A 26,033-nucleotide genomic window follows, 5' to 3' on the forward strand; every position below is an offset into this window, starting at 1 on the left:
CTCTTGGGTATGAAAATGGCACTGAGGTCATGAAGAATGCCTTTGTTCTTAAGAGATGCACTGCAGAAGTATTTATGATAGGAAATCTCTGAAAAGGAACAGACGTGAGTCCCAGTCTTTCGGCCCAAGGTTCGCGCGTGCGCACAGCCCCCTCTTTCCGAGACTTATTTCGCGCGGCCGAAGAATCAGATTGTGCCCACAAGGCGGAAATGTACGACAGCGGGTTCCGACAGCGGGTTCCGGTGACCACGAAGGCGGCAAAGGCGACGGAATGGAGGAGGTGCCTCACGGTGAGCTCGCGGAGGGGGCGTGGGTGGCGGGGCGAAAGTGTCGCGAGCTGCTCTAACTGTGGTCTTGTCTCTGCGCAGACTGTCCAGGGGCCGACAGCGCCCAGGCGGGCAGAGGGGCTTCATGTCAGGGATGCCCCAACCAGCGGCTGTGCGCTTCTGGAGCGGGGGCCACTCCAGACCCGGGTGAGAAAAGGGCAAGGCCTCAACAGGAACTTAGAGGCGCAGGCCCGGAAAAGGCGGGGCGTGGGAGGGAGGGGGCGGGATCTGCAGAATGAATGACAGGGGCGGGCTAGAAGGTATTGTATTCGGAGAGGGGTGGGGCCCAGAAGGGGCGGGGCGTGGAAAGTGGGCAGGGTGAGGGCGGAGCTTGGAATGACTGACAGGAACGAGGCCTTTAGAAGGCGAGCGCGAAGGACCTGGCGCGGATGGAGGGTGGAGACTGACCGGCGCGGAGTCGAAAGGGACATTAAGAGGGTCGGGGCCAGAGGTTTGAGTGACAGTAACCGACCGCAGAGAAAAACGGGATAAGCTTCGAAGTCGGGGGGTCTTCGGACTTACATACTGGCTCTGCCAGCTACTTTCTTGACACAATTTTCTTCCTTTTGAGGAGTGATTCTCCCACTCATTCAGCAGAAATGTGTTGATCGCCTCGTAGGTTTGGTGCTGTCCTGGGGACACAGCTGGGGATCAGGCGTGGTCACTGCTCTAGTGGAGTTTAGCTTTACAGGGGAAACAAACACGTGAGCTAGCAACTAAACCACCACAGCTTTAAGTGCTGTGAAGCACAGATTCCAGGAGGAGAGGACCCAGGGAGCCTGCTCAGAAGGACCTTAAAAAGCAGGAGGCAGGAGGACAATATTTTTTTTTCTTTTTTTTCCCCCCTTTTTTTTAGACAGAGTCTTGCTGTGTAGCCCAGACCGGAGTGCAGTGGTGCGATCTCGGCTCACTGCAACTTTCACCTCTCAGGTTCAAGTGATTCTCGTGCCTCAGTCTCCCGAGTACCTGGGACTACAGGCGCCTGCCACCACGGCTGGCTAATTTTTATATTTTTAGTAGAAACAGAGTTTCACCATGTTGACCAGGTTGGTCTCGAACTCCTGACTTCAAGTGATGTATCTGCCTGGGCCTCCCAAAGTGCTGGGATTACAGGCGTGAGCCACTGCACCTGGCCAAGGGGGAGAATCTTGAAGGAGTTCAGAGAGAGACTTGGATTTGATTCTTGGATCCATGCGGTGTGACCTTCAGCAACAGTCCTAACCTCTCTGAGCTTCTGGTTCCTCATCAAAAATGGAGACAGGCCGGGTGCAGTGGCTTACGCCTGTAATCCCAGCACTTTGGGAGGCTGAGGCAGGTGGATGGATCACTTGAGGTCAGGAGTTCGAGACCAGCCTGGCCAACATGGTGAAACCTGTCTCTACTAAAAATACAAAAATTAGCCAGCATGGTGGTGCATGCCCGCTCTCGAGGCTGAGGTGGGAGGATCACTTGAACCTGGGAGGTGGAGGTTGCAGTGAGCTGAGATCGTGCCACTGCACTCCAGCCTGGATGACAGAGTGAGACCCTGTCTCAAAGAAAAAAAAAAAAAAATGAAGAGAAAAATAGTTACCTCTGTCAATGCAATGGAGAGACTGAACTGAGCCTCAGTGGAGGTTTATTGGGCCAGAGCTTGAGGGCGTGCCCTGGAAAATACAAGTGACAGAAACATCTGTGGCCTGTGCTTGATGGAGTGGTTCCAGAAGGCTTGTGTTTATATATTTCATTAAAAGGGGAAAAAGCATGCAGGAAAAAGTGCAGTAGGCCTTGTGGCAGGTAGTTACATTCTTGTGAGGTTTTAATTCATGCCCAGTATATCTACACTATACAGAAAATAAAGTAAACATTCAAAAGAGGGAATAAAGGAAGAATTAATTAGGCAGACGTCTCAGGGTAGGAGAGGAAGGACTGATCTCATCACATCTTTGGCATGTGGGAAGATAAGCTTGTAATGGACATGGTCAGTGTGGCGTTTAACAGACATCAGTAATAGGGAAGGAGTTAGACTGAGGTTACAGTCCTAAAGTTACAGTTGATATGTCCTTGTTTATGGGAGGATACTCATCTTCAAAGATTTAGGGGCCAGCAAAGAAGTTCCTTAGGAGCAACTTGTGAGGGCAGTCATCCCACAAAGGAGTTGCATGGGGCCTTTGGCCTTTTGCAGGGGTCTGGTTAATGTAGAATGCTTTGACACAAGGTTGGGAAGTAACAGCTGTCTGTTGATGGGGAGGAGGACAGCAGTGTTGGGAGGTTTCCAGGCTTAACTTTCACTTGAGTTTGGCCAGTCATGAGACTTTTTAATTTCCTTTATACCTCGTGTATTGTTTTAAGGATTTGAAATAAGATAGTTTCATTGGCAGATACTTAGTATGTGCCTGCTGTCTATCAGAGTTTCTCAACCTCAGCACTGTTGACATTTGGGGCAGGATCACTCTTTGTTGTGGGGGAGCTGTCCTGTGCATTGTAGGACATTTAGCACAATCCCTGGCCTGTACCCATTAAATGCCAGCAGTACCTCTCCTGTGACAATGAAAAGTGTCTCCAGGCTGGGCGTGGTGGCTCACGCCTGTAATTCCAACACTTTGGGAGGCCAAGGTGGGTGGATCACTTGAGGTTGGAAGTTCGAGACTAGCCTGGCCAACATAGAGAAACACCGTCTCTATTAAAAGTACAAAAATTAGCCAGGCATGGTGGCAGGCACCTGTAATCCCAGCTACTTGGGAGGCTGAGGCAGGAGAATCGCTTGAACCCAGGAGGCAGTGTTGCAGTGAGCCGAGATCACGCCACTGCACTCCTTCCTGGGCGACAGAGCAACACTCTGTCTCAAAAAAAAAAAAAAAAAGAAAGAAAGAAAGAACAGTGTCTCCAGACATTACCAAATGTCTCTGGGGGATTTTGTCCCCAAGTTGGTGACCATTGCTGTTTGCAAAGTTCTCTTCTGGAGCTGGGAATACAGCACTGAAAGCTTCAGACAGTTCCTACCTTTGTGGAGAGTATGTTCTAGTTGGGGGAGACAAACGTGTAAACCAATAAATGAGACACCTTCAAGTGTGATAATAGCCTTATTTTCTTCCTAGCACTTATTTCTACCATTGTCTGAGAGGTATTTCAGAGGATCGTTTTAAACAGCCCCAGGACTAGTACTAGGACTAGGAGTTAGCTCTTTCTAGTTGACTGGAAGAGTGACATTCAAGGTTTGGTGTGGGACCTCATCCCCTGAACTTTGGTTTTCTTTGCAGCTATAGAGGAAATCAAAGAGAAAATGAAGACCGTAAAACACAAAATCTTGGTATTGTCTGGGAAAGGCGGTGTTGGGAAAAGCACATTCAGCGCCCACCTTGCCCATGGCCTAGCAGAGGATGAAAACACACAGGTGAGACCTCAGGAACCACTGGGAGATGCTCATTTTGTCTGAGGGTCGTGATGGCTACTAAATAACTGATTCCTAGGCCAGGCGCAGTAGTTCATGCCTGTAATCCCAGCACTTTGGGAGGCCAAGGCGGGCAGATCACTTGAGGCCAGGAGTTTGAGATCAGCCTGGCCAGCATGGCAAAACCTTGTCTCTACTAAAAATACAAAATATTAGCTGGGCGTGGTAGCGCAGGCTTGTAATCCCAGCTTTTCACGAGGATGAGCCATGAGAATCGCTTGAGCCCAGGAGGCAGAGGTTGCAGTGAGTCAGGATTGTACCAGTGTACTCCAGCCTGGGCGGCAGAATGAGACTGTCCAAGAAAAAAAAAAAAATGATTCCTTAGACTAAGTTGAATTGGCCTTTTTGGAATCTCAATCCTGCAGAGAGCACAGAAATGCCCAGTAGTCAAATGAAGCATTTCACTGGATTCCCTAGCCAAGAAAATGGCTAGCAGATGTACATCTGTCCTTGCATGTGGATAGTTTATTACATTACATTCACGCTTCTTTTTCCTCTTTATTAACCCCTTTTAGCTTTTCTCTAAGCCAGGGACCTGCAAACTATAGCCAGTGGGCCAAATCCAGCCCATCTCCTGCCTTATGGCCTTTGAACTAAGAATGTTCACATTTTTGAAATGTTTTTTGTTTGTTTGAGACAGGATCTCACTCTGTCGCCCAGGCTGAAGTGCATTGCTATGATCAGGACTCATTGCAACCTCTACTTCCTGGGCTCATCAAGCTATCCTCCCACCTCAGCCTCTCAAGTACCTGGGACTACGGGTGCTTGCCACCATGCCCGGCTAATTTTTGTGTTTTTTGTAGAGATGGGGTTTTGCCATGTTGCCCAGGCTAGTCTTGAACTTCTGAACTCAAGGCGTCCCCCTGCCTCGGCCTCCCAAAATGCTGAGATTATAGGCATGAGCCACCGCGCCTGGCCTAAAATTGCAATTTTTAAATTAGTACCTAAGTACCTACATATGATCCTTGATTTTGCCCACAAAGCCTAATAATATATTTTCTGTTGGCCCTTGTGGAAAATTTTTGCTGGCCCTTACATGAGTTTATTCATTTCCACCCATGTATACAGACGAGCATGAAAACTCAGATTACCCACTGCTGCCCTCTGGATCTCAACTTTAATAAAAGGGGTTGTGGGTCGCTAAGAGCACACACTCTGGAGTCAGACAGCCCAAACTCAGGTCCCAGCTCCATCTACACCACTGCTGTGACCTTGGGCAAGTTACCAGGCTTACTCTGCCTCCGTTTTCTCATCTATAAAATGGGACTCCGAGGACTGGGTGAGACGGCACATGTAAAGCACTTAGCACGGGGCCTGACGAATAGTAAATGCTCAGTAAAGGTCTGTGATGGCCACCATTTTTATTACTTTATTTCACTCTCTGGATATGAAGGGATGATGATTATGTCTGCCTTAGAGATGAGTTTGTAGCCTACCCAAGGTATAGTACTGGGCAGATTCAAAATACACTTGTTGGGCAGGGCATGGTGGCTTACACCTGTAATCACAGCACTTTGGGAGGCTGACGCAGGCGGATCACTTGAGGTCAGGAGTTTGAGACCAGCCTGGCCAACATGGTGAAACCCTGTCTCCACTAAAAAATACAAAAATTAGATGGGCATGGTGGTACGCGCCTGTAGTCTTAGCTACTCGGGAGGCCGAGGCATGAGAATCGTTTGAACCTAGGAGGCGGAGGTCGCGGTGGGCCAAGATTGCCCCACTGCACTCCAGCCTGGGTGACAGACCAAGACTCCGTTTAAAAAAAAAAAGGATATAGATAGATACACAGACACACACACACACACACACACACACACACACACACACACACACACACGTTGATTCGTCATTGTGTGAGTCAGCGATCTCTTGCCATTTGAGGGTCAAATCTGTATTGGCTTAGTGGGCTGGCCAAGAAATCTGCTTTCTCAGATTGTCTGTATCATTTAGAAGAATCTTCGCTTTTCGAAGCTGTCAGGAATATTCCTAAACAGCTCACTGGAGATGGGCTTTCATCTCACCACTTGCAAGTAACCACTTGTGAGTAGACAACTGTTTACATCCTTCACTTTCATGTAATTACGTTCTGAAGTCTTTGCTGCATGCCTGTCTAGACTTTGCAATATACAGAAGGAAAGCACACCATTCAGTGTGGAAATATGGCTAGATCAGCTGTATTTCTTTATGCAGTGGTGGTTTAAAAAAAAAAGAAGTCAGCATTTAGGAAAGTGTGTTTTCCCCAGGCAGACCTACTCATGACAGTGACATCACTATCTGCAAAGTGTCAACACATGGAAAATGCTGAATATGTCTTGATTAAAGTCAAGCAGCACAGATTTCTCCCTGCCCTAAATCCAGCAGGGTGGTGGGACATGCCCTGACCTTCTTCTGCCTGCCATCTGGTGGAAGCTTGGCTCTAACTCTATGCAAGACCATTCCATGTTAGCGCTTGAGGCAGGCAGGTGCCTGTCATCTCATTGGCACAAAGGTCCTTGGATCAAGAGAGAGCAGAATTAGAAAACACCCCTGACGTGTCACAGGCTGCCCAGGGAGTGTGTAAGTTGTGGTGAAGGCAGAAGGAGCCTCTGTAGCATAAGCCTGAGCCATGAGACAGCCAAGAGTCACACACTGTCTTCCACTGCAAAAGTCACTGACTCCCAGCCTGGGCTCCAAAGTGAGACCCCTGTCTCTATAAAAAATAAAACATAAAAAAAGTTAGCCAGGTGTGGTGGTAAGCACCTGTAGTCCCAGCTACTCAGGAGACTGAGGTAGGAGGATCACTTGAGCCTGGGAAGTCAAGGCTGCAGTGAGCCGTGATTATGCCACTGCACTCCAGCCTGGGCAACAGAGTGAGACTCTACCTCAAAAACAATGAATAAATAACAAGTCACCAAATTCCATAAATTAAACTTTTTTTGTTTGTTTTTTTGAGACGGAGTATCATTCTTTTGCCCAGGCTGGAGTGCAGTGGTATGATCTCAGCTCACTGCAACCTCCACCTCCCGGGCTCAAGCAGTTCTGCCTCAGCCTCCGGAGTACCTGGGATTACAGGCGTGTGCCACCACACCCAGCTAATTTTTGTATTTTTAGTAGAGACAGGGTTTCACTATGTTTGCCAGGCTAGTCTAGAACTCCTGACCTCAGGTGATCCGCCTGCTTCAACCTCCCAAAGTTCTAGATTATAGGCATGAGCCACCGCACCCAGCCACCATAAATTAAACATTTATGATCTTTGTGATCTGAAAGGCAAACTGTCATAACAAGGTCAGCACTAGGTGTTTCAGGACTGAGTGTGCGAGGCCCTCCTCTGGGTCCTGGGACTGCAGAGCTGGGAGGGGCCTTGATGACCCCGGAGCACTTGTCTCACAGATCAGAAGCCCAGACAGCCAAGGCTTCGAAAGCAGAAGCAACTTGTGCAAGGACTAAAAGTTAGGACTAAATCCCTCTTCCCCTACCCTCCTCATCAGGGGCAGTTTAGGGTGCTGAGTAAAGGAGACGCTTTGGGTCCCGACAGCCCTGCAGCATCTCCACCTTCTGCAGCAAACGCGGCCTCTTCCCATCAGCTGCAAACACAGGGCCAGAGGTCCTGCTGGGAGGAACGCAGGCGCATTGCTCTCAGCTTTGCTTTTCTGGCCTAACCTAAGCAAAATTAAATGGACAGATTTTGGGGTAGTAATAAGATCAACAGGAAGTCTGAACAGACAGGACCCAGGGCCATCCTGGCCATCTGGGTAGCAGGAGCTTGTCTACAGCCTCTTGGGCCTGCCACGGGAGTGAGAGAGTGCGCTGGATCTGCTTCTCATATCCTTACATCATTTCGCTCAAGATTCACTCCCCAAGGGAGTGAAATTCCTCTAAAGGGAATTGATTAAATTGTTCCCTGAAGGAAGGGCATGGAGACAGAGTCGCTAGAAACCTGAGAGTATCGAGGAAAGTCTCTGTCACAGTCATAGTGATAGTGTCATTTCCCCGTGGATCATTGACACATTAGTCCCAAGTATCAAGGTCCGGAGAGAGCAAGTCAGGTTTTCCGATGATGTCGCTCTGCTGTTCTCCCCGGATGGCGCCATAGAGGGCGCCTGAGGCCAGCGCTGGTCTGTGGATGGCGTTTTCCCGTGCACAAGTTTGAGACAGCGCTGGGTGCTGAGGAAGTAGGAGGCTGGGTTTGTTGAGAGGATTGAAGAGGGCGGCAAGAATCTAATTCAGGGCAAGTTAAAAAGTGACGCGGAGGTGCAGCACTTTGGATCCGAATCATTGCAGCTTTCAAGATGAATACTAGCCCTGTTCTCAGAAGGTTCCTGAAGGCCGTCTCAGACCTCCTGTATCAGAGGGGAAGGCTTGGGGTGGAAGGGGTTGCCTGAAGCTGCACCTGAGTCACAACTAAAGAGCTTTTCCAGGTTTCCATCTTACTTTAAGTTTCTGTTCTGTAAGTTTAGCCTAAACCATCATTCACCTTCAGGATCAGAGGAAAACAGGGCTTGGTCAGGGTTCAGCTAGAGGCTCCACTCTGGTCCTCCACAGCAGGCCCATGGTGTACTGGAAAGAGCCCCAGTTGGGGCCGAAAGACCTCAGTTTATGTCCCAGCTCTGTTCCCTGCTTATTGAACTGGTCCCCTCTGAACCTCAGTTTCCTCCTCTGTAAACCAGAGATAATGATACTTACCTTCTAGGCACATGGCCGCCTCAGCTTCCCAAAGAGCTGGGATTACAGGCGTGAGCCACTGCGCCCAGCCCCCAATATTTTTTAATACATTCATATTCTGCTTAAATAGTCTAGATTTGGCTTGTATCTGAGACTCATGAACAAGATAGGATGAGTTTGAGAAAAATTTAAGATGCAGAGACCAAGACTTGGTGAGGGGTGAGCAAAAGAGAGCTGTTTAGGGTGGCTCCAACACTGCTGTCTCTTGGCTGTTCCATCCATTCTGTCACACAAGCCAAAAAGGCTCTAGGCCCCTTTCCCCGTCTCCTCCAACCAGGGCTCAGTAAACAGGGTCTGAGCCCGAGCCTCCAAGTGACCTGAGAGCCAGGTCTGTAAGATCACCCTTGAGGAGCTCAGCCAGGCTGAGGGGTAGGGGAATGGGGGCATCAGTGTTTATGAACCTTGAGATCAGCGTTAGGACTCTCCCTCAGGAGAATCTGATGGCTCCAAGTTTAACCCAGTTTCTGTCTTCTCCCCTGTCCTTTTCCTCTAACCCCGCTCCCCTCCCAGTTGTGTGTATCTGGGGTGTGTGCATTCAGTTATATAACCGCTTTGGTCTCTTCTTGTCTCCAGATTGCTCTTCTAGACATCGATATATGTGGGCCATCGATTCCCAAGATAATGGGATTGGAAGGAGAGCAGGTAATAGCCGGTTACAGAACTCAGGAAATTATTCTCTTAAGGCAAACTCTGTAGCACTGAACTGTCAAACCTCAACAAAGAGGCATGCGGAGCCCATAAATGTTTTTTTGTTGTTGTTGTTTTGTTTTGTTGTTTTTGAGACAAGGTCTCACTCTTGTCGCCCGGGCTGGAGTGCAGTGTTGCAACCTCAGCTCACTGCAACCTCCACCTCCTGGGTTCAAGCGATTCTTGTGCTCAGCCTCCCGAGTAGCTGGGACTACAGTGGTGTGCCATCATGCCCAGCTAATTTTTGTATTTTTGGTAGAGACGAGGTTTCACTATGTTGGCCAGGCTGGGCTCCACCTCCTGACCTCTAGTGATCACCTGCCTCAGCCTCCCAAAGTGCTAGGATTACAGGCCCAAAATGCTAGGATTACAGGCGTGAGCCACCGCACCTGGCCTGTAAATGTTTATGTGGACATGAGGAGCTCAGATACATGCTCAGTAGTCCATCTGTCTACTTTTAACAACTGTGAGTCTTGGCGGGGGAGGGGCGGGATTGTATATGAAGTCTGTCTACACCATTGCAGAAGCATTGGTTTCGATGCCTCCTCAGAGGGGAAGGGAAACAGCCAGTGAAATGCAGAAGTAAGACACGGAAATTTAGCTCTGACTGGGAACATTAGACCAGGGCTTGCTAGGGGTCTGTACCCTGGAAGCAAGGGAATATTTCTGCCCTTGTGGTCTCCCCTGGGGAACTGAGACTGCAGGGCGGGTGAGCAATGTGGGCTGGGGGCAGGGCTGTAGCAGTCTATGTAGTTGCTGGCCTCTTCTTGCTAGCAAGAAGCTCTCCAAGAGAGGATTCCCCCAAGGGCAGTGCATGGAAGCTGGGGCTGGGGGTGCTGGGATGTCCCGAGAGTCTCAAGATTGGTTCTTTCTTTAATTAGTGCCAGGAATGCATTAATCCTGTTTTGGGGATGCAGTGGTGAACAAGGTCCATGAAGACCCCTGTCTGGGTGGGAGAAGGCAGATGCTAGATAATGTGAAACCAACCCAGAGTGAGGGGATAGAGAGTAGGGCAGAGTCAGAGGGGCTGAGGGGTGGTCAAAGGTGCCCTCACTGAGGGATGGCATTTGAGAAGAGGATGACGGGAGGGGAGAGCTGGGGGAAGGGCATTCTGGGCTAAGGGAGCAACTGCATGGGCCGCTGACACAAGGTGTCCTTGTGTCCTCAGTGGAGTGACCGGAGGGGCTGGAGGGAGGCCCGAAGCAGATGGGGCCGGCCTTGCAGGCACTTCTAAGGCCTTGGGGTTTGCTTCCGAGGGAGTAGGGAAGGAGAGCGATGTCACCCCGTGAGGCTTGGTTACATACCCCAATGGATTTGGTAGCACACGCCGCAGTGAAGGTATAAGCTACTGTCATCACACGTAATTATTTCATAGAAACAGAAAATTTTAAAATAAAAGAAAATAGAAGTTTCCCTATTTTCTTCTCCTGCACTATTGGATCATCCTGTTTACCCCTCTTTTAAGACAAATGGACTTAGCAAACGAGTGTAAATAGGAATGAATGGTTTTGTGGGGTTTATTTTATTTTATTTTATTTTATTTATTTTATTGAGACAGAGTTTCACTCTTGTTGCCCAGGCTGGAGTGCAGTGTCGCGATCTCGGCTCACCGCAACCTCCGCCTCCCGGGCTCAAGCAGTTCTCCTGCCTCAGCCTCCTGAATAGCTGGCATTACAGACACACGCCACCACGTCCAGCTATTTTTTGTATTTTTAGTAGAGTTGGGGTTTCACCATGTTGACCAGGCTGGTCTCGAACTCCTGACCTCAGGTGATCCTCCCGCCTCAGCCTCCCGCAGTGTTTGGATTACAGGTGTGAGCCACTGTGCCTGGCTGGGTGTCTTTTAATAGAACTTCGAAGTCAGTCACAGAGGACCGCATGTTGTGTGATTCCACTTACATGAAATGTGCAGAATAGGTCAGTCCACAGTGAGAGAAAGTGGATTAGGGGTCCTGTAAGGCTGGGAGGATGTGAGACAGACTGTGGGAGGTGGTGACAGCTGAGGGGTATAGGGATTCTTCTTAAGAGTCAGGCAAATGTTCTAAAATTGTGGTGACTGGGTACAGTGGTTCACACCTGCAATCCCAACACTTTGGGAGGCCAAGGCGGGTGGATCACTTGAGGTCAGGAGTTTGAGACCAGGCTGGCCAACATGGTGAAACCCCGTCTCTACAAAAAATACAAAAATTAGCTGGGCATGGTGGCGGGCACCTATAATCTCAGCTACCTGGGAGGCTAAGGCAGGAGAATCACTTGAACCTGGGAGGTGGAGGTTGCAGTGAGTCAGGATCACGCCACTGCACTCCAGCCTGGTCGACAGGGCAAGACCCCATCTCAAAAATAAAAATAAAAAATAAAATTGTGGTGATGGCTGCACGCTTGTGACTGTACAGAAAGCCACTCATTCAATGGGTGAGTCATATTGTCTGTGAATCATGTCTCAGTAAATCTGTTGAGAAAAGTAAGGCTTCATCAAGAAAATTAAACTTTCAGTGTGCACTTTGTGTGCTGCTGGACACCTGCTGGGGGGAAGAGGTCTGAATCTTGTTGCCCCAGGAAGCTCCCCTTTGTGGCTGGAGCTGACTGGGGACAGGTTCTGAATCAGCTGTTTCGTGAGAGCTCATTCCCTTCACTCCTGTGCTTTTACAAAAGCCACCTCATTGCTCCACAGGTACCTGCATTTTCTCATCAGTCCCCAGCCGATTTTTATGACTCTTTTAAGATACCTTAGACACAACATCATATTTGAACTTGAGTAACTTTGGTTCCCTATCTAGACACCCAGGTACAGTTTCCAAATAACCCAGCTTAGGGCACAAAGGGAGTTGAGTTGCATCTTTATTACCCACGCCCTAGCTGTTCACCTCCTTTTAGGAATTTCGTGGTACCATGTAAGACAATGAATTATATTTTAAAAAACCATCGTCTTACTTTGTACAATTTGTCTGTGCATGAAATGTGACCAGGGTACATGATTTCTACTAATGAACATCGGTGCTCATGTTCACACAGGTTCACCAGAGTGGCTCAGGCTGGTCTCCAGTGGTGAGTTTTCACCTCTTTGCCCTATTTTCACAGTAGTGTGTGGTTGTGTGTACGTAATGGGTTTGTGGTTTGTTGGTCCATAGGTATTTATTAGGGTACTTTTCGAGGCACAGAGGATGTGATTAAAACCAGTGATTGGCAGGCTTTTTCTGTAAAGTGTGGGACGGTAAAGATTTTCAGCATGTGGGCCTACATTCCTTGCTGTTGTAGCACAAAAGTAGTAATATGTAACTGAACAACCAGGACGGTATTCCTATAAAAGTTTATTTACAAACACAGATGGTGGGCCTGATTTGGCCCTGAAGGCCATAGTTTGTAAATCTCTGGTTAAGAGAGTTAAGGAGGCAGGGTGCAGTGGCTCACGCCTGTGATCCCAGCACTTTAGGGGGCCAAGCCAGGCAGATCACTTGAGGCCAGGAGTTCGAGACCAGCCTGGCCAACATGGCGAAATCCCATCTCTACTAAAGATACAAAAATTAGCCGAGCATGGTGGCACGCGCCTGTAACACTGGCTACTCGGGAGGCTGAGGGAGGAGAATTGCTTGAACCCGGGAGGCAGAGGCTGCAGCAAGCTGAGGTTGCACCATGCACTCCAGCCTGGGCAACAGAGCCAGACTTCATCTCAAAAAAATAAAAAATAAAAAAATAAAAGAGTTAAGGAGATGACATTTACTTATTTTAGCTAAGTTCCCTGTCATTGCAGCCCATGGACATACAGTGCCTCTTTCAAATCCCCCAACATGGTACCCTTTATTTTTTTTTCCAAAAATGATTTAGGAGCAAAGAGTGAATATGCTCATAGGTCACATGGTAGTTTTGTCCTGAAAATGTTTTTTTCAGTCAGAGCTCAAACAGAAGACCTGGGGGAGGGCCTCACTGTGTGGTTTTGAGTAAAGCGTGTCTTGCCCTCACCCTGTTCCCTCTGCAGTACGTGGAAGACAACCTGGGGGTGATGTCAGTGGGCTTCCTGCTCAGCAGTCCTGATGATGCTGTTATCTGGAGGGGACCCAAGAAAAACGGTTTGCCACTCTGCCTTTTTTTGTCTCTCACATTCTTCCACAAGCGTTGTGGCTCTTGGCTTTATCTGCTCCCTGTCCTGCCAGTCTTAGCCTGCTGGACTTCACAGTGTATTATTTTTAAGCATCCCATGCCTCTTTCTTCACTGGTTGAAAAGAGCTAATAGAAATACCAGTTTCCATTACATAATTATAAATATCTGCTGTGAGTTTTTCTCTCCTTAAAAGCTGTAGAACCCTGGTCGGGTGTGGTAGCTCCCGCCTGTAATCCCAGCACTTTGGGAGGCCGAGGCAGGTGGATCACCTGAGGTCAGGAGTTCAAGACCAGCCTCGCCGACATGGTGAAACCCTGCCTCTACCAAAAACATAAAAAATTAGCCGAGCATGGTGGCACGTACCTGTAATCCCAGCTACTCGAGAGGCTGAGGCAGGAGAACCCAGGAGGCGGAGGTTGCAGTGAGCCAAGATCATGCCACTTGTACTCCAGCCTGTGTGACAGAGCGAGACTTTTTCTCAAAAAAAAAGCTATAGAACCCTGAAATTATTTTTATCATGGTTTTATAGTGGCTTATTTGGGTCAGAGAGGTGAGATCAACAGCAGGTTGATCTGGTACTGAGACTTAAGGTAATAATGTGAAAGTGTTATCAGGGCAAGCTTTAGCCTCAGCACTGTTGATATTTTGAGCCAGATAAGTCTTTGTTGGGGGAGGAGTAGACCATGTTCTACATCATAGGGTGTTAAACAGTGTCCCTGGCCTTTACCCACAAGATGCCAGTAGCACCCCCTACTCTATTTGTGACAACCCAAAATGTCTCCAGACATTGCAATTCACTCCCAGTTGAGAGCCACTGATTTACAGCATAGACCAAAGGCACAAAAAGATCAGATCATGCTTCTCCGTGAGCTGGGCACAGTGCACGCCCCTATAGTCCTAGTTACTTGGGAGTCTGAGGTGGGAGGATTGCTTGAGCCTGAGAGTTCAGAGCCAACCTGGGCAACATAGCAAGACCCCATCCTTTAAAAAAAAAGAGGGAGTTGAAAGTACAGAAAAGAAAGGAAAAGTAAGCATCCCCTGTGGATTCCTCTTTCTAGGCATGATCAAGCAGTTCCTCCGAGATGTGGACTGGGGAGAGGTCGACTACCTCATTGTGGACACCCCACCTGGGACGTCGGATGAACACCTCTCGGTCGTCCAGTACCTGGCCGCAGCACACATCGATGGAGCAGTGATCATCACCACTCCCCAGGTGAGCGAGCTGCCAGCTGGAGCTGGGTCCAAACTGTGCTCCACACTGTGAGATTTCTTTCCTACCTGGCTCTGATACTCTGGTCTCATCAAGGCTCTTCCCAGTGTGTGTTCCGCAGCTGCATCCGATGTGGATCTGCAGAAACCTCTTGTTAAAAACTTCAGCCAGCACAGTGATTCACACCTGTAATCCCAGGACTTTGGGAGGCTGAGATGGGAGGATCACTTGAGCCCACGAGTTCGGGACCAGCCTGAAAAACATAGCAAAACCCCATCTCTACAAAAAATATTTTAAAATTAGCCAGGCATGGTGGCTCGCGCCTGTAGTTCCAGCTACTTGGGAGGCTGAGGTAGGAGGATCATTTGAGCCTGGGGAAAGGAGGGTTGCAGTGAGCCATGATCACGCCAGTGCAGTCCAGGCAGCGCAAGCGAGTGAGGCCTTGTCTCAAAAGATAAAAATAAGAAAAACTTCATCTTTGGTCTAGACATTTGCAGCTGACAACCATTCAATGATTTGTTTTTTTTTTAGTCCATGGATTAAACAATAGTGGGTCAAGAATGCTTTTTGAACTTTCCTTGAGGAAACTAGGGAAACCACCAGTGCAGTTATAATTCATACTGTGCTGCCTGGCCCCGTCAGCCTTGCCGTGTCCATGTGTCAGGTCCCCCAGCCTACAGTGGATTTTCCGTTTACATCCCAGAATGATTTAGGAAATCTCTCCAGTTTTCAACAGAACCAGGTGGGTGCAGATAGGGATTTTGGGATAAGCCACTGGGTGCCTTTGCTTCTTCCGTAGTGACACCCAGCAACCCTCTGTAGCAGTCACCTAGTGGCTGTGCTCCAAGGCCCATGGGAGCCCAAGCTGAGAGGAGAGCAATAAGAAGTTTCCTCTCTGTAAGCCCTGCAGAGAGCAACTGCAGGCAGGACCATGGTGCTATCCATCTCAGGGGCCTGAGAAACCGAGGGCTCTTCTCCATCTCCACAGTTACGCCTGACTTCTCTTCATGACGTTCTCCTCCACACTTAAGAAAGCCCAGCAAAGGAGGTTTGATTTGATCTCACTGGCCAGAATCAGTCAGGACGACCCATAGTCTCACCTCATCCAGCACTCACTGAGCTCTGACTCTGACATGCCAGGCACCAGGGCAGTAAAAAGGCCTGGCTCTCCCTGGTGGCCCCTGTGGCTCCCTGAGGAACACAGGTGCTGGACACAGGGATGAGGGTACAGCCAATGGAGTGGCAGGCCCAGCGGCCATGGGAAGGGTGTCTGGGTCAGAAAATGGTGCAAGATTCATGTCCACCCTGGCATCCTGCAGAGAGGCAACATGGGGACGCACGGAGGAGCAGGACACCAGCTGGGACCCTGGACAGGAGGGAGGATGGCCTGGCCCGGGTGATGGCAGTGGAGAGAAAGTGGATTTGTCCTTAGGAATGTTTTCTGTCCCATTTTTAAAAAGTGGTTGGTGCTGGGCACACTGGCTCATGTCTGTAATCCCAGCACTTTGGGAGGCCGAGGCAGGCAGATTACTTGAGGTCAGGAGTTCGAGACCAGACTGGCCGACATGGCAAAACCCTGTCTCTACCAAAAAAATACAAAAATTAGCCAGGCGTGGTGGTGGGCACCTGTAATCCCAGCTACTTGGGAGGCTGAGGCGGGAGAATTGCTTGAATCTGGGAGACAGAGGTTGCAGTGAGCCGAGATCGTGCCACTGCACTCCAGCCTGGGCGACAGAGCAAGACTCTCTCTCAAAAAAAGAAAGAAAGCAATGAGAGACTGAGTCGCAGCCCATTGACTTTCTAGCTGAACGCCTCTTCCTCCGCATCCCAGCCTCAGTGTCAAGAGCCAAACAGGCATCTCAGGAAAAGAACAGGCCCAAAGCTGCCAAGCCTTTCGGGCTCACGTGAGTGGTGAAGCGCCAGGTGCTAAGGAGTCACTACACCTGACAGTGACAAGCCACAGCAGGACTTGGGCACAGGGATCTGTGATAACATTAACTGAGGAAAATAGGGAGCTACTGAGCAGTGTTTATACACAGTAATCACATTGGAAAAACTCAGAGTTGAGAAGGAAATGCAAAGTTGTCCACATTGGGCAGTATTCCTTATTTCCTTTTAGTCAGTTGTTTGTGTTTATAATTATCTAGAGCAGGGATTGGCAAACTTTTCTGTAAAGGGCCAGATAGGAAGTAGGCGTTGCGGACCCCACGGTCCCTGTCCCAGCCCCTTAGCCGTGCCACTGTGGCATGAAGCAGCCACAGACGGTGCCTAGAGGGACGGGCATGGCTGGTTCCAGAGGAACTTTATTTATAAAACCAGCCAGATTCAGCCCCCAGGCTGGGGTTTGCCAAGCTCTGGTCTAGAAAACAGTGCACACACTGGCTTAATATAGTATAGTATAGGGACATGGAGCATGTAGATGCGTTAAAAGGTCATTTTCAGATAGGCACAATGGCTCACGCCTCTAACCCTAACACTCTGGGAGGCCGAGGCAGGAAGATCACTTCACACCAGGAGCTTAAGACCAGTCTGGGCAACAACCATCTCTATAAAAAATTAAAAAGTTAGCCAGGCGGAGTAGCACATGCCTGTAGTCCCAGCTACTCCGGAGGCTGAGGCAGGAGGATTGCCTGAGCCCAGGAGGTCGAGGCTGCAGTGAGCAATGATTATGCCACTGCACTCCAGACTGGGCAGCAGTGAGATCCTGTCTCTAAAAAAAAAGTCATTTTCTTTTAGGTTGATTTCTTGCTATTTGGCTGTGTGGGAAGTAAATAGCACCTTGAACAAACAGGGCTTAGCACTAGTAGGCACTAAATAAATATGGATTTGGCAGAGGGCATACATTAGTTCATTTTCACACTGCTGTAAAGAACTGCCTGAGACTGGGTAACCTATAAGGGAAAGAGGTTTAATTGATTCACAGTTCTGCATGGCTGGGAAGGTCCCAGGAAACTTAACAGTCATGGTGGAAGGCAAAGCAGGCACATGTTACATGGTGGCAGCAGTGAGAGAGAGAGTGTGTAGGAGGAACTGTCAAACACTTACAAAACCATCAGATCTCCAGAAAACTCACTATCGAGAACAGCATGGGGGAAACTGCCCCTATGATCCAATCACCTCCCACCAGGAACTGCCTGTTCCTGTAGGGATGTAGGGATGATGGGGATTACAGTTCGAGCTAAGATTTGGATGGGGACACAGAGCCAAACCCTATCAGGGCAGAAACCTCTAAGGCTTTATGATCGCAGATCCACTGCATTGCAGCCATCCCCTCGGTTGCACAGACATTCCCTTTCTCGCACTTTGATGCTGGAATCACTGGTCTTTTCACCTTCGTAGGAGGTGTCACTCCAGGATGTCCGGAAAGAAATCAACTTCTGCCGCAAGGTGAAGCTGCCCATCATCGGGGTGGTGGAGAACATGAGTGGCTTCATCTGTCCTAAGTGCAAGGTGAGGGCGCGCGGGGCCGCCAGGCGAGCCCAACAAGATCTTGCTCTCATGGTTGAGGAAACGATCGGAAGGCTGCTCTGCAAACTGTTTCTGCTTTCCCCGTCATTTTGGGAAGTGGAATCACAATTAAAATCCCTTTCTGCTGACTAAAGGAAAGTTCTTTAGGTGTTAAGGGTTCCACATTCAAACTAAGCCTTTTTTTTTTTTTAAGTTTCTTTAAAATGTGGTCCATCCTTGTGATTCTGCAAAAAAATTATGTTTCTTTTCCTCCCCTTTGAATGTGCCTTGCAGAAAGAATCTCAGATATTCCCTCCCACAACCGGGGGCGCGGAGCTCATGTGCCAGGACTTGGAGGTCCCTCTCCTCGGCAGAGTGCCCCTGGATCCACTCATAGGTGGGTGACCCCAGTGTGGGGCGGGACCTCACTCCTCGGTCAGCCCCACAGGCATGGGTCGGGCACAACAGGGGGCGGCTACGGAGAGGGGCAATGGAAGGAGGAGGGTCAATGGGGCGCTGGAGCCAGACCCACCCTCCAGCTGGCACCCCAAGAGGCCACCGGGAGAGAGGCCGAGACCCCTGCGGGCAGGTAGCGGGAGCAAGCAGGCCTCAGGCAGAGGGGTGAGGCCTGGAAGAATGGGGTAGAAGTTGGTGAGGGTGGTGGTGGCAGGGGACTGAGGAGGGCGCCCGATAGTGGGGCGGCTCCAGGGGATGCGCATGGCGTCCAGCTTACAGAGGAAGGCGGCCTGAGGTGAAAATCCCTCAGGAACGGGCCGGGCCTCCTGTGCCCCGAGAAGCCAGCACGAGAAGCCGGCACGGCACAGACGAGGCCCCTTTGTCTCCAGCACCGGGACAGACCGGAACGCGGATCACTGGCCTGCGAGCAGGGGCCAAGTTCCCAGAAAATGCTCTTCTTAAGTACGTGGGTCTCCCAGGATCCCAAGAGATGCCCACTCCCTGAGTGGCCCTGAGGCTGAAGGAGGGACGGGGTTTCACGTCTCCACCCACATGCCTGCCGGGCGCCCACTCGCCGCGCGGCGCTGGGCAGGGCCTACACTCGAAGCTGCTCCCCCAGGAGGCTGCTGTCCCCCAGGACCGCGGAGCCGGGCAGGCCTCTGTTACTGGGGCCCTGCAGTGGGGCTCCTGCGGGGCGTCCAGCACTCGCCTTTAGGTCTGAGGGGAGAACAGAGAGAGAAGGCTGGAGGCGAGGCCGGGATCCAGGAGTGCCGGCTGCACCCATGCCTCGGAACTTCCACTCCATTTGTCAGGGAACCAAGGCCAGTGCGAGGTGTCTGTGCGGGGACAGGAGACAGGGGCCGGGCGGGTGAAGTATGGCCTGGCCAGGAGAGGGTGGGGGCCGCATGCTTGGGGAGAGGGCGGGGCCCGTGGAGAGCCTGGAGGCCACGTGGGGAGCCTTGGGGAAGGGCTGCATGGGGAGAATGGGAGCCTGTGGGAAACGACTGTCAGTGTCAGTGAGTGTCAGTGTCATGTGCCTGGGAACAGGAGGCACAGGAGTGGCTGCCCTGGGATAGGGGTTCAGGATGAGGCCCTGGGTTCCGGCGTTGGTGTAGAAAGGAAGGAACACACACAAGAGAGAAAGTGACGGCATCTGAGGGTCAAGGTTGTCCCTGCTGCCAGTACAAGTCACCTGGAGGAGGGTCCGTCCCTCAGAGACAGTGAAGCAGGGGTGGTAGAGGGAGGCCAGGCCCTCTGGGGTGCTGCGGCTAAGGGGCTCAGGGGCTCAGGTTGTCAGCAGGTTCTGGGGTCCGTCAGGAGAAGGTGGTTCATGTCCGTGCAGTTGAGTTTTGAAGCCACAGGACATGGACAGGATTGCCAAGGGGCCATACAGAAAGCAGGAGCCAGGAGGACAGTGTTGGGGGACAGCTGCCTCGAGAAAGTGGTTGCGGGGTGGGGTGCGAGGGCCACTCTGAAGATGGGAACAGCCCGGGAGAACGCCAGAGACCCCATGTGCCCAGGAGGCTGTGTCCCCAAATCCTTTTTCCCTTATTCCCACATCCCGCAATACTTCTCTGGCATGTGATTTCCCCGACAACATGCAGAAAAGTACAGCTGCTTTCTCAACCTTCCCCAGCATCATAAAACACTCACCAGGCAGCTTTTGCAGTGGCCAGAAGTGGTGATGAGAGCTGCCCTCTGAGGCCCCTGGAGGCAGTTGGGCTGCATGAATGGATGTGATTGGGGACAGGAGCTTGCAGCAGCCCAGGGCACATCCATTCCTGCCAGCCTGCACCTCTGCCACAGTTCAGCTCTGCCGAGATGGGATTGGTGGGCAGGACGTTTGTCAGGGGAAACATCTGTGGGAGAAAATGACAAGGGAGAGCGTTAGCCCATGATGAAGGAGCGGGGGAAGGAACATATCAGCCCGAAAGAGCATCTCAGCCTATAGGAGTATCTCAGCCCATGGGAGCATCCCAGCCCAAGGGAGTATCTCAGCCCACAGGAGTATCTCAGCCCACGGGAGCATCCCAACCCAAAGGAGCATCTCAGCCCACAGGAGTATCTCAGCCCACGGGAGCATCCCAACCCAAAGGAGCATCTCAGCCCACAGGAATATCTCAGCCCACGGGAGCATCCCAGCCCAAAGGAGCATCTCAGCCCACTGGAGCATCTCAGCCCATGGGAGCATCTTAGCCTGCTGGAGCACCTCAGTGTACTTTACTTTTTAGCATCTCAGTCTGCTGGAGTATTTGTCTATTGGAGCATCTCAGTCTGCTGGAGTGTGGCAGTCTATTGGAGCATCTCAGTCTGCTGCAGTATTTGTCTATTGGAGCATCTCAGTCTGCTGGAGTATTTGTCTATTGGAGCATCTCATTCTGCTGGAGTATTTGTCTATTGGAGCATCTCAGTCTGCTGGAGTATGTCAGTCTATTGGAGCATCTCAGTCTGCTGGAGTATTTGTCTATTGGAGCATCTCAGTCTGCTGGAGTATGCCAGTCTGTTGGAGCATCTCAGTCTGCTGGAGTATTTGTCTATTGGAGCATCTCAGTCTGCTGCAGTATGCCAGTCTGTTGGAGCATCTCAGTCTGCTGGAGTATTTGTCTATTGGAGCATCTCAGTCTGCTGGAGTATTTGTCTATTGGAGCATCTCATTCTGCTGGAGTATTTGTCTATTGGAGCATCTCAGTCTGCTGGAGTATTTGTCTATTGGAGCATCTCAGTCTGCTGGAGCATGTCAGTCTATTGGAGCATCTCAGTCTGCTGGAGTATGTCAGTCTATTGGAGCATCTCAGTCTGCTGGAGTTTGTCAGTCTGTTGGAGCATCTCAGTCTGCTGGAGTATGTCAGTCTATTGGAGCATCTCAGTCTGCTGGAGTATGTCAGTCTGTTGGAGCATCTCAGTCTGCTGGAGTATGTCAGTCTGTTGGAGCATCTCTGTCTGCTGGAGTATGCCAGTCTGTTGGAGCATCTCAGTCTGCTAGAGTGTCTTGGCTGCTGTCGAGGAAAGCTGGGCACAGCCACCAGGGTATTCCTGAGCCCACTTACCCATCAGAGGGGCTGCATCTCCCAGAAGCGTGCCTGCCCAAGTGCCATGCTCGTCTCAGTCACTAGCTAGGAGCAGCCTGGGAGTGGCATTGCCTTGACACAAACGTGGTGGTGGATTTTGGAGCATGGCAGCTGCTGCCAGAGATCCAAGAGGTGTGTCCTTATGGCCATCACAATTGCCACATTTCCCAAGGTTTAATGAAGAGCTAGAAATCTATATCCTTACCCAAAGTCTCCTGATTACTAAATGATAGCAACTAACTCCATTAAATACACACACACACACACACACACAACCATGTTCTAGCCTGGGCAACACAGGAAGATACCTCGTCTTTAAAAAAAAAAAAAAAAGGAAAAAATTCACCCAGTGTGGTGGCTTGTGCCTATGGTCCCAGCTACTCAGGAGGCTGAGTTAGCAGGATCATTTAAGCCCAGGGAGGTTGAGGTTGCAGTGAGCCATGATCACACCACTGCACTCCAGCCTGGGCAACAGAGCAAGAACCTGTCTCCAAAAAAAATTTAAAAATGGCATGCTTGCTGACCCACCCAAATATGTCCATGGGCCCGGCCACAGGCCTGCCCTTGCCATTGTCTGACAGATCAGGAAGTGACCTTGGGGCTATTAGATCCTGATGTGGCTTTTCTTCCAAAGAGCCACCAACCTCCATCTTCCCACCTCCCTCACACCAAGCCCTGGCATTGGCCCTGGTCTTTCCTTTCAGGGCCACTTTTCACAAAGAAACGAAGTTCCAGGTGGTTCACAAGAGCTAATTTCAAAGCAGAGGAGCCACCAGTGACAGCTGCGAGGCTCATTCTGAGCTGAGAACATTAAGTGCCTTCTAGTGGGCATGGTCCTGTGTGTCAAATGGCACATTGCAGAAGCTCACCTTGAGGGGAAGCCACAGAGAGCAAGGCCAGGGAGTGCCAGAAAGGAAGGGGTGGTTAACACTGTCACACACCCAAGAGGGTGGAGCATGAGGGCCAAGTGACAGACACGCATCTGGCAAGGTCACTGGGGACAGAGTGGGGGCAAACCCACCTTCCTAGGAACAGACAGGAAGGCATGAGGACAGCACTTCAGTCTCCTCTGGGGACATGGTGGCAAAGAGTTACAGATGCCAGCGCTCTGGTGCTATGGGTCCTGGCCCCGGTGTGCTGAGGATCACAGGAAGGGCTGGCCTCAGAGCCCTGCTCCGCCACCACTAGCTGTGGGACTTGGGCTAGTCATTTCCGCTCTCTCAGCCTCGATGGCCCCGTGTGTAAAATGCAGGTGACAGTGGTGCCTAGTGAGAGGGATCTGCCAGGGTGGGGTGAGAGGATGCCTGGGATCTCTTGGAACAGGGCTGTGCTCACACCAGCTGTTCTGATAATGCTGCCCGTTCTTGGAGAGGTGGGAGCCCAGGGGGAAATGCAATTAGGATGGGAAAACACTAGAGCATATATGTGTGTTGGGGGCTGGGGAGCCCTCTGGGGAAGGGAGACCTGGGTGAAAGTCAGGGACAGAAAGTAGCCCCAGCATGACTATTCTGGGATCCCCAACCTCCCAGGTCTGGCCCAGCGAACGTGCACTCAGGGGCCTCCCTAGCGAGTTCCACATGGTCTCATGGTCCCAGCGTTAACGGCGGAGGATGTCCAGGTTCCTGGTGTCTGGAACAAAAAAATGGACAAAACGCACAAAGAAAGGAAGGAAGGAAGGGATTTATTGAAAATGAAAGTCAAGTCCACGGTGTGGGAGGAGAACGGGCCTGAGAATAGGGGCTCAAAGGCCCCATTACAGAGTTTTTGTGTTTAAATACCCTCTACTTGAGGTACGCCCTATATAAACGAAAAGGATGAAGTAAAGTTACAAAGTCATTTACGGCATACGTCCTATGGAGAGGACATTTCCTGTTATGGCTCAAGTGCGAATTGGCCTTATGTTCCCTGCCTCTAGACCCTATTTTCCTGACTCACTGGGCCATATGGGCTCCCCATCTCCCACCACCCCCTCCCCACAGGCTTCTTCCCTGACTTGGACTTCCCTGTCCCACAGGGCGACACAGTAGTGAAGTTGAGGAAATGATGAGTACTAGGTAGGAACCCCTCCTGGGGTTCACCTGAGGCTGGTGACCGGCCATGGGCAGTGCAGTCACTTGCCTGTTTCGCCAGCAGCTCAGGCCTGGGGAGTGGGCAGAGCAAGCTGATGGCAGGTCCACCCACGACTGGGGGCTGGCAGGGCAGACTGGAGGCGAGAACACCCCCAATGACCCCAAGCCCCTTGTGTCCTGTCCACCTGGCTCTGGGATAACATGGTCCTAGAGAAACCTGGGTGTGTATAGGAGGGGACTGGAACAATGGCCACATGGCGGGGAAAGACTAGCAGACTGATAGACACCAGCACAGATGACCTGGAAGATAAAATTATACACAGACAAAGCAGCAGGCAGAATGTGTGTGTCATGTGCTCCCATTCGTATTTTAGGTATATGAGAGTGTGTGTATGTGTGTGTGCACACATGCGAGCGTGCACGTTTATATGCGCATAATCTTTCTGGAAAGACACCTAGAACACTAGTAGCCCTTTTCGGACTTGGCCTTTTATGCCATATCCTTTTGCATTCTGTACTTTTTTAACCATGTGCATTCATGATCCTTTCGCTCAAAAGCTAATCTCTTAAAATGCAGACTCCTGGGCCCATCTGGAAGCTGCTGAATCAGTTCTCTGTAGGGCCCTGGAACCTGCATTTTCTGTACACCACCTGATTATTTAGCCACGCTGAAATGCTGGCTGGGGACCCTGCTGGAAGGAAGGTCCCTGAGACCCCACTGGTCTTTTCTACTTTGTTCTTCATTACGAGTGAAGCAGGCTCAAGATCTTCCCATTGTCACCAGCACGGAAAGAGCCCCAAGATCTTGTGGCCACTCTGTTTTCCTCTTGGACTGAATTGTCTTCCGTTTGTTTCTTTTTTAAGGTAAGAATTGTGACAAAGGCCAGTCTTTTTTCATTGACACCCCAGATTCCCCAGCCACGTTAGCCTACAGAAGTATAATTCAGAGTAAGTATTTCCATGAGTACTAAACGCAGATGCCTGTGGGGCAGGAAGCAACATAAAGGAGCCAGGGGTGTGGAAGGACAGGTGGGTGGTGGGGTCTGTGATGACCACAGAGTGGCCGCCATAGCCGAGGAAGCCAGGAGTCCATGAGAAATCTCTCAATGTGTGAGTATTGTGAATTAATTCATAGTTTAAAAAACATGGTGAGGGTGAAATTTATGGCTTAGGAAATACATCCCAATAAAGAGATAAAGTAATTCATTTTTAAAAGTAACTGATAAAAAAAAAAAAAAAAAGGCCAGGTGCAGTGGCTCACACCTGGAATCCCAGCACTTTGGGTGAAGGAGGCAGGCAGATCACTTGAGGCTGGTCAGGAGTTCAAGACCAGCCTGGCTAACATGGAGAAACACTGTCTCTACTAAAAATATGAAAATTAGCCGGGTGTGGTGGCACGTGCCTGTAGTCCCAGCTACTCAGGAGGCTGAGGCAGGAAAATCGCTTGAACCTGGGAGGCGGAGGCTGCAGTGAGCCGAGATCGCGCCACTGCACTCCAGCCTGGGCAACAGCGTGAGACCGTGTCTCAAAAAAAATAAAAAATAAAAATAAAAACTTTGTTGAGCCAGACCAAACCCACGTGCAGGCCACATTCAGCCAGTGGCAGCCATCAGAGGCCCCAGAGTTAGGGCAGAGGTGTCAGTGTTTGTTAAAGCTGTGGTCTCTGAGTTTGTGGCTGGGTTTTACTTGCCTAGAAGAATGATGTCAAGGGTAAGGAAACAGCATTCCCAGAATCCTCCATCTATAGATGGTCTGAGGAAGGCCGCAGCCATTGGTTATGAGCAAGATGGGTAGTGTGAGGTATTCCGGTCACTTTCAAAGACTCAGGGCATCACAGACACAGGGCTTTTTATGGAACTAGCCAGAGGATTCCACCCGTGTCAAAACACAGCCCTCCCCAGCACAGGACAGGGCTGTCAAGGGGTAGACAAGCCATTAGCACTCTATGCCTGTCGTCTTGTTTTCCAGGAATCCAAGAGTTTTGTAATCTCCATCAGTCAAAAGAAGAGAACCTCATCAGTTCCTGAAACGAGAGAATGTTCAGGACCAAGCAGTTACCGAGCGAGGCACTCACTGGGCAGCACATCCAGCCAGACCCGACTAGCTCCGGGATGGGGTGGGTCACAGCAAAAAGGGACCAGATGCTGGTGTGGTCCGAAGCCACTTTGTCAGAGACACTTTAATCATTGAGTATTTGTACACTTTTCTTTAGAACATATATAAAGGGCATTCTCTACAAATGTGCCGTTTTAAGAATAAAACCCCCTCAAATCTCTCCCCCGAGGCCTGTTTCACGTAAAAAACAAATGGGTTGTGGGATCGTGGGATTCTGCTGTGTCGGAAGCTTAGTCGATTGTAGAAACTCCCGTTTAAGCCATTTCTGCCTGTGAAGATAAGAAAGCCTAGAAAAGAACCAAAGGGGTGAGTGTGCGGCTTCACTGCAGAACACACAGGCTTGTTTTCAAACACCACAGTCCAAACGCTCTTCTTCAGATTGAGGAAAAATCTAAAAGCAACAGAGCTCACGCTGGGCTTCGTTCTAAAAT

The 26,033-nt window shown here is 50.4% G+C and overlaps 2 protein-coding genes across 9 annotated transcripts in view; one reads left to right on the forward strand and one right to left on the reverse strand.

Annotated features, from left to right (window-relative positions):
• On the forward strand, positions 1-25,762 carry NUBP1 (NUBP iron-sulfur cluster assembly factor 1, cytosolic). 6 transcript variants are annotated; one of them, XM_004057194.5, is made up of 11 exons: positions 167-290; positions 369-473; positions 3,563-3,696; positions 9,028-9,096; positions 12,154-12,186; positions 13,115-13,205; positions 14,296-14,450; positions 17,787-17,897; positions 18,189-18,291; positions 24,352-24,435; positions 25,456-25,762. In XM_004057194.5, the coding sequence occupies exons 1-11, from the start codon at positions 272-274 to the stop codon at positions 25,512-25,514; spliced, it is 963 nt and encodes a 320-aa protein (XP_004057242.5). In that variant the 5' UTR covers positions 167-271; the 3' UTR covers positions 25,515-25,762. The 6 variants fall into 6 exon arrangements, with proteins under 6 accessions (XP_055221255.2, XP_004057242.5, XP_018868299.4 ...); XM_019012754.4 differs by lacking the exon at positions 24,352-24,435 and having other exon boundaries at positions 201-290; XM_004057195.5 differs by lacking the exon at positions 12,154-12,186 and having other exon boundaries at positions 222-290.
• Positions 14,614-26,033, reverse strand: part of TVP23A (trans-golgi network vesicle protein 23 homolog A) — a 60,713-nt gene continuing 49,293 nt past the window's right edge. Inside the window, exons 7-8 of one of the 3 annotated variants that reach the window (XM_055365282.2) lie at positions 20,004-20,209; positions 14,614-14,700 (exon numbers count right to left, since the gene is read on the reverse strand). In XM_055365282.2, coding sequence (XP_055221257.2) covers positions 14,628-14,700; positions 20,004-20,209 — 279 coding nt within the window. In that variant the 3' untranslated portion in view covers positions 14,614-14,627. Of the gene's footprint in view, positions 14,701-20,003; positions 20,210-25,758; positions 25,890-26,033 lie in introns of those variants that run through there. The other 2 variants (XM_031002953.3, XM_031002954.3) reach the window with 2 other exon arrangements.

The sequence above is a fragment of the Gorilla gorilla genome, chromosome 18 (genome assembly GCF_029281585.2).
Source record: "Gorilla gorilla gorilla isolate KB3781 chromosome 18, NHGRI_mGorGor1-v2.1_pri, whole genome shotgun sequence".
NCBI classification, from domain to species: Eukaryota; Metazoa; Chordata; class Mammalia; order Primates; family Hominidae; genus Gorilla; species Gorilla gorilla.